At 45.0% G+C, this 15,115-nt stretch overlaps 1 protein-coding gene across 3 annotated transcripts in view; it reads left to right on the top strand.

Annotated features, from left to right (window-relative positions):
* DENND5A (DENN/MADD domain containing 5A) overlaps positions 1 to 15,115 on the top strand; it is a 67,648-nt gene that overhangs the window by 49,332 nt on the left and 3,201 nt on the right. For 2 of the 3 annotated variants that reach the window (XM_012000227.1, XM_012000228.1), the window contains exons 12-21: positions 4,356 to 4,440; positions 6,030 to 6,114; positions 6,585 to 6,713; positions 9,626 to 9,747; positions 10,962 to 11,107; positions 11,671 to 11,789; positions 12,483 to 12,664; positions 13,275 to 13,357; positions 13,915 to 14,038; positions 14,647 to 14,815. In XM_012000227.1, coding sequence (XP_011855617.1) covers positions 4,356 to 4,440; positions 6,030 to 6,114; positions 6,585 to 6,713; positions 9,626 to 9,747; positions 10,962 to 11,107; positions 11,671 to 11,789; positions 12,483 to 12,664; positions 13,275 to 13,357; positions 13,915 to 14,038; positions 14,647 to 14,815 — 1,244 coding nt within the window. The remainder of the gene's footprint in view (positions 1 to 4,355; positions 4,441 to 6,029; positions 6,115 to 6,584; positions 6,714 to 9,625; positions 9,748 to 10,961; positions 11,108 to 11,670; positions 11,790 to 12,482; positions 12,665 to 13,274; positions 13,358 to 13,914; positions 14,039 to 14,646; positions 14,816 to 15,115) is intronic. The other variant, XM_012000229.1, reaches the window with a different exon arrangement.

A 15,115-nucleotide genomic window follows, 5' to 3' on the forward strand; every position in this document is an offset into this window, starting at 1 on the left:
CCCCTCCCCTCTTTCCTTCCCTTCCCTCTTTCCTTCGCTCTGTCACGCAGGCTGAGTGCAGTGGTATGATCTCAGCTCACTGCAACCTCCGCATCCTGAGTTCAAGTGATTCTCCCACCTCAGCCTGCCAAGTAGCTGGGAGTACAACTGTGCACCACAATGCCTGGCTAATTTTTGTATCATTTTTTTGTTTTAGAGACGGAGTCTTGCTCTGTTGCCCAGGCTGGAGTGCAATGGCGCGATCTTGGCTCACTGCAACCTCCACTTCCCTGGTTCAAGCAGTTCCCCTGCCTCAGCCTCACGAGTAGCTGGGATTATAGGCTCAGGCCACCACGTCCAGCTAATTTTTTTGTATTTTTAGTAGAGATGAGGTTTCATCATGTTGACCACACTGGAATTTCTTTTAGAGTTCATTTGCTCCCCCTCTTATTTTGGAGAGATGAGAAACCAGTGCAAAATAATGGGGGCTTTTTAGTTGAAGTTCCATTTTGTTCTGAGTCCTGGCTTTTGGAGCTCTGGAAGTGAAGCAGTGACAATGTCACCAGAGGAGAGTGAAGATCTGTTCTTGCCGGCATGACATGTATGCCCTTAGGGATACATGTTCAGCTGGAGATTGACCCTGATGATCTATGTTGGGTTCCTAACACCATGTTCTCCCTAGGCCTCGGTTTTGCTGGTTTCTTTATCCTGCTGAGACATTCTTCACTTATCTTCCAATCCAGCAGTCACACCCTCATTACCTGCTGTCCTTTATCATACACCCAGATTGTGACTAAATTTGCTCTCAGAGGGTGATTTTATTATGCCGCTGTGGGGGCACCTTCCTGAGCAACCACCCATTATTATCTGCTTAGAAAGTAGAGAGAACCCAAACAGCATTTTTGCTGCTAGCCTCTGAAATTTTGTTACTAGCCTTGACTGCTTGGATGCAAGGCTGCCTGCAGCAAGTCTTCATAAGAACCTCTGTTATCCTCACCACTCTCTTTGGCTTTCAGTGACATCTTCCAAGGAGATGGACTTCCACCTATAGTTTGTTTTTCTATCAGAGAGAGGTTTGGTTTTTCATACTCGTTTTGTAACTGCTGCCATTTGGGGTTGACACATGAAAAGGAGTTGTTACTTATCTTTCTTGCTTATGACATTCTTGTAGAATCTGATGCAGTTTATTGTGTGTCCATGTCCGTAAACGGATAGTCAGGCTGTATTGAACCTTGCAGTCCCAATCAGGCCCTTTGCAAAAGAGGAAGAAGAGTAGGCCATGTCTCGTGAACTAGAAAAACCAAAGTGCAGCAGCCCAGTTGCTGCTCTTCCACTCTTGCCCTTGCTCTTTCTCCTCACCTCTGTAATCACTGTGGGCCAGGGGCTTCCTTCTGGTATAGTGGCCTGATTTTGCCCTTGTCCTTGGTTCTTTGGTATTATTGCATGTCAGGCTCTCTGGTCACCAGCTGTAATTAATGTGTGCCACATTCAGACAGTTCTATTAATTTTTCTTAGGCTGCTTTCCTAGTCTACCTAGATGCTGAGAGGCCTACTTGCTAATGGTTGTGGTAGATGGAAGGATGAATGGATTTCTAGAAGTTGAATTACTAAGTCAAAGACCATAAATATTTTAAACTCTTGTATTATCTGTTAGATACATTAATAGACCTGTTTTATTTTTTGAAATGGAGTCTCACCCTGTTGCCCAAGTTGGAGTGAAGTAGTGCCATCTTGACTCACTGCAATATTCACCTCCTGGGTTCAAGCAATTCTCCTGCCTCAGCCTCCTGAGTAGCTGGGATTACAGGCACCTGTCACCATGCACGCCTAATTTTTGTATTTTAGTAGAGATGGGGGTTCCCCATGTTGGCCAGGCTGGTCTTGAACTCCTGACTTCAGGTGATGCACCCACCTCGGCCTCCCACAGTGCTGGGATTACAGGTGTGAGCCACCGCGCCCAGCCAACCTTCTTTTTTTTTTTTTTTAAGTTTTTTAATTAAAATTTTTTTTTCTTTTTGGCTCCCAACAGGAAACAATAGACCTTCTTAGAAGCAGTGTATAGGATTTGTAAGTCTCATTAATGTTGTTAGACTTTTTTTTATTCAAATATTTGGTATTTGGATGAATAAAACCTGGTATTTTCTAATTTTAGTTTTTGGTTTTTATATATTTTAAAAATTGTCCTTGAAGTTGTAGGGTTTTAAGTTGATGAATTTTTGTAGCAAACACAAACATACAGCAAGCTTATTTTGACAACTTGCTGATCTATAGCGAGGGTTTAATGTTTGATTTTTTTTCCCCAGAGTAGGTCAAGTTTGTGAATAGAAACAAAATAGACCCTCAGTATTCTCATGGGGTAAATCTTAAGACCTTAAATCTTCACATTCATTCCATAGCACAAAATTTTCTTCAGAAAGTATAACTTGAAAAGTTAAGTGATCTTTTCAGAAACATCTCGTGTAGCATAGTTATTAAGTGCAATGGTTTTGACATTAGATAGACTTAAGCTTGGATCCCAACACTCTGCTTACTAATGGTGTGACCTCTTACAAGTTACTTAACCTTTCCGATCCTCAATTTTTTCTTCTCTACAGAAAATAGGGATAGAGATCTCTACGTTGTTAGACTGTTGGGAGCATTAATTACAATATTGTATTTTGAATATCTGACATAGTGCTTAGTTCATAGTAAGCCTCAAGACCTGGTAGCTTCTATCATTATTATAGAACCAAAGTCATTTATAAAACTATTATAATCTTACTAAAACAAACATACCACCTTTATATTATTTGATTATCTACATGGGAACATTTACCATGAATCTGAAATAAAGTTGTTATCATTTAACAAGGGTTATGATGTACTGAACGATGATTAGAAAGAGACAAAGCAGTTGCTGGGTGACCAGCTGGGCTCACTCATTACCCAGGTGAATCGCTGCCTCACATCAGGCTTGCAAATACTATTCAGGTTTGTGCCTTGGCAAAATGACAAATTACTACATGTCTCAAATAGTGTAAATTGCAGTTCTTACCTTTCCAAACACCAAGGTTCTATTATATTGACTGTAGTTTATTTCAGCCGTACAGTTAAGTACCAGCCTACCTTTCTTCACATTTCTTCAACCATACCTTCAATAGTAAATCCTCGTTATAGTGATGACTTACTCTCCCTAACCTGTACTAACAACTTGTAAGGTAACCAAAGATACCACAGTTTCCCCCACTTAACAGAGAAGAAAACTGACATTCAGAGAGGTTCACCAAACTGCTTTGTCTAGTTCGCCAAGTAGCAAAATCAGGACTAGAACAGTATTTAAAGGAATAACTTTAAATATTTTAGGAAATTCAGGAGCTAAGATGGAAACTTATAGGCTGCATATCCACTCCTCTGTGCAAAAGCCATCAAGCTGACATAAAACCAACAGACCATTTAGAGGATGATAGGTCATTTGCTTCTTTTTTTTTTTTGAAAGGTAGCCTCACTCTGTCACTCAGGCTGAAGTGCAGCAGCATGATCACAGCTCCCTGCAACCTCTGCCTCCCACGTTCAAGTGCCTCCACCTCACAGGTTCAAGTGATCCTCTTGCCTCAGCCTCCCGAGTAGCTGGGACAGCAGGCGTGTGCCACCACCCCCGGCTAATTTTTGTATTTTTAGTAAGGGTTTGCTATGTTGACTAGGCTGGTCTCGAACTTCTGACCTCAAGTGATCCGCCTGCCTTGACCTCCCAGTGTTGGGGTTGGGATTACAGGTGTGAGACACTGTACCTGGCCTGCTTTTTTCTTTCTTTCTTTCTTCTTTTTTTTTTTTTTCTTAAGACAGCGTCTCACCCTGTTGCCCAGGCTGGAGTGCAGTGGCGTGATCTCGGCTCACTGCAACGTCCGTCTCCTGGGTTCAAGCGATTCTCCTGCCTCCTGAGAAGCTGGGATTACAACCACACGCAACCACATCCTGCTAATTTTTGTATTTTTAGTAGAGATGATGAGGTTTCACCATGTTGGCCAGGCTGGAATCGAATTCCTGGCCTCAAGTGATCTGCCCGCCTTGGCCTCCCAAAGTGTTGGGATTACAGGTGTGAGCCACCATGCCCAGCTGCTTTTTTCTTTCTTATCCACCGGTCCCTTCCCAGGCTCTCTTTCCCATCTCCTTTCTATTCCCAGTGGGAGACCATTTTCTTTTTCTGTTACCTTCCATTGTTTATATTTCTTCTGGATTTTAGTAAATTGATATATTTGCATACGCTGTGTCCTGGATGTACATTGAAACAAGAAACAGTACGTATTTTTTTTTTTAAGCAAAAGCTTCTATCTGTATGTTGAAAGCCTTGACCCCCGAAATCTAAACTGATAGGTGTTTCTCCCTTGCATTGGTTCCAGGGGAAATCAGCCTTATGGTCCCACCTGTTACATTATCAGGACAACCGGCAGAGAAAACTCACATCAGGAAGCCTCAGTATGTCAGGTAAGATAGTCTCTGCATTGGAGAGTCTGCCCTTTCTCCACTTTTCCATCACCCACTGGAGTGATCATTTTGAAGCAAACTATTCCAGGTCAAAGAAGCCTTTGCTCTGGAGTGTTTTCTCTTTTAAATATGGAGCCACCAGACTCTCTGAACCACAGAGGATAGCAAAACCATGGCATTTGCTTTCATTATGTATTTCTGTGTGCTTTTTATTGGCAAGATAGAAAATTTATATGGGCAAGAGGCCAGTCTCAAAATGAATATGGGTTTTACTGTGGTACCGGGTTTGGAGCAGGCTGTTTTCAGAGTCTTTTGTTTTATTTCTCTGACATGCGCATTATGATTATCTATCCTATTAGTCAAGAGAGCTGTTGGTCAGTGTCCTTCCTTGGACTTCCTCAAAGTCAAGTCCTGGTGTGAATGATCCCTTATACTTACTTTCTGTTTCTAACCTAATAAAAATGTCAGAGTTTGTGGCAACTCCAGAGGTCATCTAGTCCAGGCCCTTTATTTTACAAGAGGAGGAAACAAGTCCGGAGAGGAATTGAATTTACTTAAGATCACAAAGTGAGCTCATGGAAGAGGCCAGACAAGAGCCAGTCATCTTGTCTCCTGCTCTGATGTATAGACCATCCTACAGTGTCCTTTCCAGGGTAGTCTCCCTTCTTCTTTTACTTCTTGGTGCATCTCCCCTTCACATCATCCTTTGTTCTCCACTCTCTGCCAAAATATTTGTTTACCTTTCTTGGATGTTTTTATCTTAACGGTAAAGGCAAGTTAAATGGGGTAAAAAGATGGGTATGAACTCTTTGCCCTTGAACTAGTTGACCTTAACTAGCACTGAACCTGGGGAGATAATTGGCTGAAAACTAACTAGGGACAAGAGTTCTCCAGGTAGGCTTATGAGGAATTTTTTGGCCCGCTTTCTGGATGTGTAAAAGCAGGTTCTTATTAAGAATGCTATAGAAGTCATTGCCGAGAAATAAACTGTAGCGAAAAATTCTCAATAGCTTGATGAGGAAAATACTAAGTTTTAAACATTAGGCCAGACATAAGGATATAAAGGTATTATATCTTCTCTTCTCCTAGAGGTCCTATCATTCTGGAACAGAACCAGAACATTCTTGTTCTTTATACATTCTCTTGGGCTTTTGTAGGCTGCTGTGAAGCCAGAACAGGATGTGAGTAGTGGCTCCAAGTGCAAGCACTGCTTCTGTGGATCATGATGAGAGCATGATAGACTAGGAGCCAAGAGATCTGTATTCCATTACTGACTTTGCTAGTTGGTGATGTAGGCAAAGCAGCTAACCTCTCTGAATGTCATTTTCCTTCTCTGTTAAGTAGGGGAAATTGTGGTATCTTTTTTATCTACCTTATAAATTGTTAGAGAATTAAATGAGATAATATCCATAAAAATACAAAATTTTGATCTCTAGTAGGAATTTAATAAATTTATGAAACAATCAGTTAAAGTGTTACCAGTGTAACCAACTGTTTCCCATAGTAATTTGTGATTTAAGATAAGGGAAGGGTAGTCAGCTATTTGGATATTCAGATCTCTTTGGACATGACCAACTTGTTTATTCTAGGAATACTTCTTGATTCAGAACGTAGGAAGTCTGATGCCAGCTCACTCATGCCTCCCCTGAGGATCTCCCTGATTCAGGATATGAGGTCAGTATGGGCTCACATGTAATAAGCCACTAAAATCCTGTTTTCAGTTGCTGCTTAGGTGTCCACTTTAAGTAAGAAGGTGTCAGTGGCTGCTACAGCATCTCAGCTAACATGGAAGCCCTTCTAATCACAAAGTCTTGTGTTTCATAATACATTTGTAAAGCTCTACAAACAGTTGGGTTTCCTGGCATTTTTGGAGGTAAGGGAGCGTAGGAGAGTATCTCAGGCCCTAAGAGCTCAGAGTTAGCCTGGCTTTTTAAGGTCTGTGCTGTCTTTTTTCCTCCCAAAATATGGTGAGCCTATCTGGTAAAGCTACATGGAAGCCCAGTATTTGGAGAATATAGAGATAGGTTCTCCTAGGTTGGGATAGGGCCATCTCAGCAGGTCTCCTTTGGCTTTGCAGGTAAGTTTTTGGCAGTGAGTTCATCTCCCATCCCGCCCTCCACTTCCCTTTTGCATTCTTCCTCCAGGCACATCCAGAACATCGGGGAAATCAAGACTGATGTGGGAAAGGCCAGAGCATGGGTGCGACTGTCCATGGAAAAAAAGTTGCTTTCCAGACACCTGAAGCAGCTCCTCTCAGACCATGAGCTCACCAAGTAAGGCTGCTCTGCCAGGAGTAGAAGCAGGCTCCCAGGAATGGAGGGAACAGATTGGAAACTTGTGTGGGAAGGGGGAGTATTCATTGCTGCTGCATTCAGCTAACCTCTTTGCTTATGAAGGTTTTGCAGTATTTCCTCTTCTCCCTTTTTATCAGTAGAATACTTCTGCTATATCGGTTCTCCCTGTCTTCTCAACCTGCATGCCCAAAACTAGCTTTCTTAGAGAGGTGGTGAGAAGGATGAGGTCCTCCTCTCCTTCCTGTATTCAGGTGACATGTATATCTCTTGGACATAAGGCATTTCCTTTGTCTCTTTCGTGTTCTGGGGAGCAAAGGATTGGAGAATTAAAAGGAAACTTCTGAGATGTCCTCTTCTCTCTCTTGTTCAACACATCATACCCCTCACTCCTCTCAGGATGTCTGTAGCCTTTTGTTGTCTGTACTTCTGCATGACCCTAGTCCCTGTCTGCACTCTACCTGGTAAACTTCTTCAGGGCCCAGTTTTCTTTCCCAGAGTTTTCCTAGACTCCCCAGAAATGTGGTTCATCCCTCCTCCAGGCATGTATAACATATGTTAGAATATTTGTTCATCCCCTTTTTACCACGATGTGTTGTATTTTCATTATCTATTTGCTTGCTACTTACTGACGTTTGCTTTCATTGAAGGCATAAACCTGTCCCTTTCCCAAGGCTGAGCATGTTGCTTAGCATCCACTAGGGATTCAGCCAGTGCACGTAAAAGGTGTGCATAGCTGCAGAGACAGGAGGTGGACAGCCTGTGAAGAGTATATCTTGATAGAATGTCCCTCAGTCTCTGCGATTTCCAGCTAGCCCCCAGGACTGTTTGTAGCTTGGAGATGCGGTAAGGTGGAGGCAGGGTTGTATATTCATGGGGGCTGTATATTCACGGTACCCACTGAATTCTAAATTCCAAAGGAAGAAATGAATTAGCTCCTATATAGGGAGCCTAAACTCTTTCTCCTTAACTTGTCTGCGGTGAGTAATACCATGTAGTGCCCCCCTTACCTTGAAACTCACTTTGTGTGGCTGCCATGACCTTATACCATCTTGTTCTCTTTCTCCCCTTACTCTTTGCACAGTGTTGGCTTTCACTGTCTTCAATTCTTTGCATGCACACACTCTTTGTTGCTTTCTCGCTTGCTCTCTTACTTGGTGATCTCACCCATTCTCATGACTTCTCTCACCTCTAAGCAGGAAATGCCCACATCTGAAGTTCTAGCCCTGACATGTCTTTTGAACTCCACTCCTGCATTTATTTCCATTCTGATATTTTACCTTTAGCTCAGAGAGAACAAAAGCAAGCTTCACAGAGTCTTCACCATAACTACTTTACTCTCAGATTTTTTGTTAATGTCGCCGCTGTGCTCTCTGAAAAGCTTACCCCCACTTCTTCTCCATACCTACATTCAAAATTTGGAGTCAGTTTTGACTCCTTGCTTTGCTTTATCTCCCACAGATTTCAGGTCTTTCACCTCTGTCCCACCTGTCTCCTTACCATTTTTACTGCACAGACTTAGTTTAATCCTCATTTCCCTTTCACTTCTCACCTGCACTAAATTTAAATTTCCTGAATTTGGTCATGGCTGTCCCTTTTTCTAGGGCAAATTGCAGAAACCCCTTACTTACTGGGCAGATTGCAAAGTCCTTAGTTTAAAATTTTAGGACCTTCCTTCATTTGAATAGCCTTTTTGTTTGTTGGTTTCATTTGACACCCTTGGTATAATAGCCTAACTTCTTAGTCTCATTGCTAACTGATCACTTCACTGAACTCTCAACTCCAGCCAAACTGGCTTCCAAACCTATCTGTACAACACTTGTCTAAATTTCTGCTGCCCTTCAGGTCCCTCTTGTTCTAGAAGGCCTTCCAGGACCACTGAAGCATATGACTCTTTAAATTCCAAGAAACAGCCTTTTGTTTGATTATTCATTGTGAGCAGTCCTATACCATGGCCTTTACCTGATTTATTCACTTAGACTGCATTTGAGGATAGGCGCTTTCCAGCACCTGGACATAACAGGCCTGGGTTGATAAATTATCTGTTGAAAGTGCCTTATAAACCTGGCTAGGTAGAACCTCACAGATCTGAATTCTGTACCTCTCTGGCCATGGTGATTGCAGCTTGGGCAACCAGGACAGTTGTCTTCTTTTGTTCTTTGTGTTGAAGGCCTGCACATTTGGCTCTGGGTGTCTCCTCTATTTGGGGGAAGATATCATTGCTTTGAAGCTGCAGAGGGCCTGGAATGTCAGGCAAAGGAGTTGACCTCTGATGAATAGGCAGTGGAAATGAAGGGAGAAAGTTTGAAAAAAGTGGAAGGATATGATCTGCATGGCTCTTCCTTGCCTGTGACCTGGATCAGAGGCGGGAGCAGAAGCCTGCCCTTTATCGCTTCTGAAGCTGTCCTGGGCTTACACCCCCATTCAGAGCAGTGTTCTGACTCGTGGCTCTCAGATCTACTCAGGGTTTGAAACTAGGCCTGGTGATGAATGGTGACCACAGACCTTCATCCTCTGCCACTCACACACCGTACACTAGCTGACAGCCTAACTAGAAGCCTGAGAGGACCTGTGTCATCCTTGATGGAATTTCATTACAGCCCTCAGTTTAGAAAAGGAGATTTCATGACTTTTGATACTTGACATTTTAGTAACGTCATATACCTTGGACACAGGCAGTTTTTGATTTTTGTTGTTCCTGCCGTAGCTTAAACCATTGTCCCTCTGTCCATTAGTTACAGAGTAGATAGCTTTGTTCCTTTATAGGGTGAACCTAAGGAACTTGAGGCTTGACATCTTATGCTTCCCTTAGCTGTCTCCTTCCAGAACTGAAAATTCTAGTTTCTTTCCCTTCCTTTTGGTCGGAGACTGATGTGTTGCCTCCTCTCCAACAGAAAGTTATATAAGCGCTATGCCTTCCTGCGCTGTGATGACGAGAAGGAGCAGTTCCTCTATCACCTCCTGTCTTTTAATGCCGTCGATTACTTTTGCTTCACCAATGTCTTCACAACTATCCGTGAGTAGCCCTGTGCTCCCAGCTGGCCTTCTCAAGGCAGTCTTTATGAACCTGCCTGAGACTCACTCATTGTCCCCTTTTTAAAGAAAGAAGATTAATCCCTTGTACTTTCTATTTGTCTTTTGCTTCTGTGGGGAGAGAGGTGCACTTGCCCTCCTTGGAGGTTGTGTTTTCTCCGGTTTCTCATTCTTGTTCTGAACTGGAGAGCTCAGTCTTTTTTGCCATTGTGTTGTCGATGTTGTCCTAGACACTGCTCTGGGAGCCTAAGGTGATGAAGGTAGAGTGGAGTCAGTTGAGCTGATGCAGTTTACCTCCCTCCCTGCATACCCACAAAGAATCTCCCTTTTGTTTTCACCTAAGAGTGTCACTTGGCATCACAGAATATTTCAGACCAGGCTGAAGGGAAAAAGAGCTCTTGCCTGAGGTAGCAGAAAGAACTCCAGATGCCAGTGGGAGATTTAAGTCTGGGCCCAGCTTTGGCTAACTTATTATGTGTCTGTGAGCAGAGTCTATCCTGCTGTGAGTCCCAGTCTCTCTATTTACAGAATAGGGAAGAGGGTTCAATATGGTCTAATTCCCTTTGAGCCTCTTCTTTCCTTGATGCCAGGATTCTCTGCTGGGTGGAGTTTAGTCTCTGAGTTTGCCACTTGGCTAGTTCTTTGGCCAATTACTCAGCAGCATGGACTCTTGTTTCTATCTGATGCTGCATCTTCCCTTTTAGAGACTAGGGCTATGGGCTTAATAGAAGTAGCACTGGACTGGAATTTAAAAGATCTGAGGCAAACCGTGTCTCTCTCTGTGCCTTGGAAAAAGATTGCAATACTTCCTCTCCAAAGATTGTTATGATTGTTATTAAGGTTCATGAGATGATAGATTGAAGAGTGCTCTAAAAAGCAGTTCAGTACGTTAGGAGTTGGGGATATTGTTTAACCAACAGGTTCAGTTAGCTCTGAGCCTACAGATAGGCTTGGATCTTTGATGTTTGGGTGGTAAGCCTGAGAGGAGTGAAATTGAGGAGGGGCTGTGGAATAGGTGGCTAACATTCTACATCAGCCAGGGACTAGGTCCTGGGGCCCTGTTGTTCCAGGGCTTTGCTTGGGCTAGGATAGCAGGGGCCACAGTTGTGCCAACTTGCCTGGAGCAGGTCAGAGTCCCATCTGGTTTGGGAAGGATTCCTGATTCTCCTCAATACTTTTGTGGCTTCCCCTAAACAGTGATCCCGTACCACATTCTGATCGTACCAAGCAAGAAGCTGGGGGGCTCCATGTTCACTGCCAACCCATGGATCTGTATATCAGGAGAATTGGGTGAGACACAGATTCTGCAGATTCCCAGGAATGTGCTAGAGATGACCTTCGAGGTATGTGTTATTTGGGGCCATAGCTCTGTGGGGATCTGAGTTTGCAACAGCTGCTTTGGGGAGTTTTCTGCAGGATTTTTCAGAGGCCTTGCTATGTACAGTGTAATGTGTCAGCATAGCTGACCTTCCTTAGATGATCTGAGGCTGGAGCCAAGAACTGACCCTGAGGAGGGGGACCCCACCCTGTCTAAACAGTGTCTGTTTGGAAGGCACTTTCTTGTCTGGACTTGCACATCTCTCCATGCATAGTGTGTTGAGAAGTCCCCAAGAGTTCTTTCAGCTACTCAGCCCACCTGTTCCCAGAGACCTCAGAACCCACTTCCAGAACCTCTTGCTCCCAGGCCCTATTCTTCTTCTAGGTAGAGTGTTTTCTTTCTCAGCCTTGGGCGCCCCCATGAGATAGTGCTGTACCGCAGTTTTGGCAGTATATAGAGCCATGACCTCTACCCCTGCAGATGCTGAGGGGTCATGTTGCAGGTAGCCAGTCAGATCTGTGCCTCTGAGGACTACTGTTCTTTCCTCTGATTTTCCTGACCTACCTCATCTTCTGTATTCTCTAACAGTGCCAGAACTTGGGGAAGCTTACTACTGTCCAGATTGGCCATGATAACTCTGGGCTATATGCCAAATGGCTGGTGGAGTATGTGATGGTCAGGAATGAGATCACAGGACATACCTACAAGTAAGTGTTCCCTCAGGCTGTAAGGTAGAGGGGCAAGGTGTGTCTACAGGAGCTCTTTGATGCTTGGGTATGTGGAGTTCCCAAGGAGATCCTTTAGGTTGCGATAACCTGAGGTAACTTCCTGTTTGGCTCTGCCTCATACACTTGAAAGTAAGTAGGAGGGTTTCCTCTTTTTTTTTTTTTTTTGAGATGGAGTCTTGCTCTGTCACCTAGGCTGGAGTGCAGTGGCATGATCTTGGTTCACTGCAGCCTCTGCCTCCTGGGCTGAGGTGATTCTCCTGCCTCAGCTCCCTGAGTAGCTGGGATTACAGGCATGCACCACCACGCCCAGCTAATTTTGTATTTTTAGTACAGACCGGTTTCACCATGTTGACCAGGCTGGTCTTGAACTCCTGACCTCAGGTGATCCAGCTGCCTTGGCCTCTGAAAGTGCTGGGATTACAGGCATGAGCCATCAGGCCTGGCCAGAAGGAGGGTTTCCAGGTGAAGATGTGTGGAATTGCTGTGCCCAGATCCCAGGCCACCCATGCCACTCAGGTCACTTCTCTGATGATACATGGTGGAACCAGCAGAGCCTTGAAGGAGTCTCTATCCTGGTTTCAGAGCCTATCTCCAGGGATTGACTTTGTTATGGCTCTTGCTGAGCAGCAAGGAGGAGCTGGATGCTCTGACAGTCCATTGTCTGACCTTCAGGTTCCCTTGTGGCCGGTGGTTAGGGAAGGGCATGGATGATGGAAGCCTGGAGCGGATCCTAGTTGGGGAGCTGCTCACATCCCAGCCTGAGGTGGATGAGAGGCCGTGCCGGACCCCGCCGCTGCAGCAGTCCCCCAGTGTCATCCGGAGGCTTGTTACCATCTCACCCAACAACAAGCCCAGTAAGTGGGAGGAGAGGTTGGGCCCTCATGCCACACAGTCTAGGGAATGGGTGGAGCTCTGTGAGCCCTGATATGGGGAACCCAGATCCCAGCCTGTGCAACTGCCTTAGGAAACACTTCTGCTGACAAAGCCACCTCAGGCATATGGCACCCTCCTCTTATGAATCACTGAGAGCATTTGGCAGTCTCCTTAGAGGGCTGGCAGGAGAGGAGAGAACTCATGCTGCCAAGCCTGGGTGCTGTCTATATTCATGCATGATCCATTAAATGAGAAGGGTCTACTTTCTGGCCTTCTCCTTCCTGATTCCTGGGCTTCACAGCCAAGGCATGACTCTCTTTTGGTTGCCCACAATTCCAAGTAAAATGGAAAATAAACTTTACCAGCATTTCTTAGAGATAGAACTCTAAGGTGTTAGCTTTTGTGTTTTTCCCCCAAGATTTGTGGAAGAGCTAAATCAGCAAAGCTGGGTGGGCAAGAGCCTCTGCTTCCTAGGGTCCAGCTGCCCTGCCTCTCCTATGGGCCCTCCCCATGTCCTCAGTCTCCTGCTCAGGCAGCTAAGCACTGTTAGCCTCTGAGATTGGTTAGGGATGTCTGCTTGATTTTTATTAGAGCTGAACACTGGGCAGATCCAGGAGTCCATCGGGGAGGCAGTCAATGGCATTGTGAAGCACTTCCATAAGCCTGAGAAAGAGGTGAGCCTTCCTGCCCTCCAATCCAGGGCCTTACATTGAGTAAGAGAGAATAATTTTGTTTTTCCAATTATCCTGTTATGCTCTTCCAGGCCCATGTGCTGTGGACACCCTAGAGTCTTGTAGAGTGTGTGCCTCAGCTAGTTGGAGATGGAGCAGACTCCTTCCTCTGGGGGCCTTTGCCTCAGATTACCCTATTTTCCCTCCATACTGATGACCCAGTAGAGTCCCTGGGCCCCTAGTGAACAGTACCCATTCCTGTCCTCTTCTAGATTTGCCTGGGTCTCCTTGAATAGTGGCCACATTGGCTTTGTCCTCCAGTGGAGAATCTCCTTATGTGTGACCCAGATCCCTCATCTCTTCTTTCATCCATTTATTCAACAACTCTTCACTGGGAGCTGCTCTGAGCCAGGCACTGTGCCAGGTGTTAGGGGAACAGATAGAGTCCTAGCCTGTCTTTTGCAGCCCTCCCAACTCTGGGCTGTGGGTTTAGGGATGCGGTGGTGGGAGGGCAGCTCGGCTGAGACAAGCCTGGCATCCTCCCCTGTTTCCTTACTTAGCGAGGCAGTCTGACGCTGTTGCTCTGTGGAGAGTGTGGCCTTGTCTCGGCCCTGGAACAGGCTTTCCAGCATGGATTTAAATCACCCCGGCTCTTCAAAAATGTCTTCATTTGGGATTTCCTGGGTGAGTTGAGCTGAAGTATGAGGGTGGGAAAAGCATGTAGAGATATAGGGGGACTCACCAACATAGCATGGGTGCTGACCACTCTGAGAGGCAGAACCCAAATTAGGTGACTCTAAGATCTCATTTGTTTGCTCTGGTTTTTCTTAAAGGGAATGACAAGAGCTCTCCTCCCCCCTTGGTAAATGCTTACCTCTTGAGAATTGGACAGAAAAGATTCTTCTAGAGATCTGTTATTTAGTATGGACTTAGTTCTGAGTCCTCACACTTTCTCCTTATAGATCCCAAAGTCCAGCTGAGTGTATTGGAGCCCCAAGCCCTATGTTGCACCAATATGGAGAATTTTCATGCAAGAAACCATCCTCAGAATTTTTTGTGTCTTCAGAGTAGGGGAAAGAACATCTTTAGATCAAGGGCCACATAACAAAATTTAAAAATAAGGATAGGGAAGCTAAGGATCATTTTGAAACATGACCAGTGACATCAGAACACTTGTACTATTCTCATTAAGTTACCTGCGTGGACTTGGAGAGGCCCATGGCAAGTGGCCTGCAGGACCATCAGGTTGGTGTTGAGAGCCTTTCACTGGCAAGCTTTTCTACTCTTCACAGAAAAAGCACAAACCTATTATGAGACATTAGAGCAGAATGAAGTAGTCTCTGAGGAAAACTGGCATACAAGAGCCCGGAACTTCTGCCGATTTGTCACTGCAATCAACAATACTCCCCGGAACATCGGCAAGGACGGCAAGTTTCAGATGCTGGTGTGCTTGGGAGCCAGGTACTGCAGACCCGGGGCCCAGAGTGCACAGCGGTTAGCCTTGGTGGTGGTGTTGGAGGCCTGGTGTGGTGCAGGGGTGAGGAATGGCTCACCAGGTGCCCTTAGGGAGATGTGGCCTTAGAAGGCTTCCTAGAAGCTTGAATTTCTTTTGCGTATCATGTATGGTCACACACTACATAAAATGTGTCGCATAACAACATTTGTCAGTGATGGACTGTTTATGGGATGATGGTCCTATAAGATTATAATACTCGGCCGGGCGCGGTGGCTCAAGCCTGTAATCCCAGCACTTTGGGAGGC

The sequence above is a fragment of the Mandrillus leucophaeus genome, unplaced genomic scaffold, assembly GCF_000951045.1.
Source record: "Mandrillus leucophaeus isolate KB7577 unplaced genomic scaffold, Mleu.le_1.0 Scaffold622, whole genome shotgun sequence".
In the NCBI taxonomy this organism is placed as follows: domain Eukaryota; kingdom Metazoa; phylum Chordata; class Mammalia; order Primates; family Cercopithecidae; genus Mandrillus; species Mandrillus leucophaeus.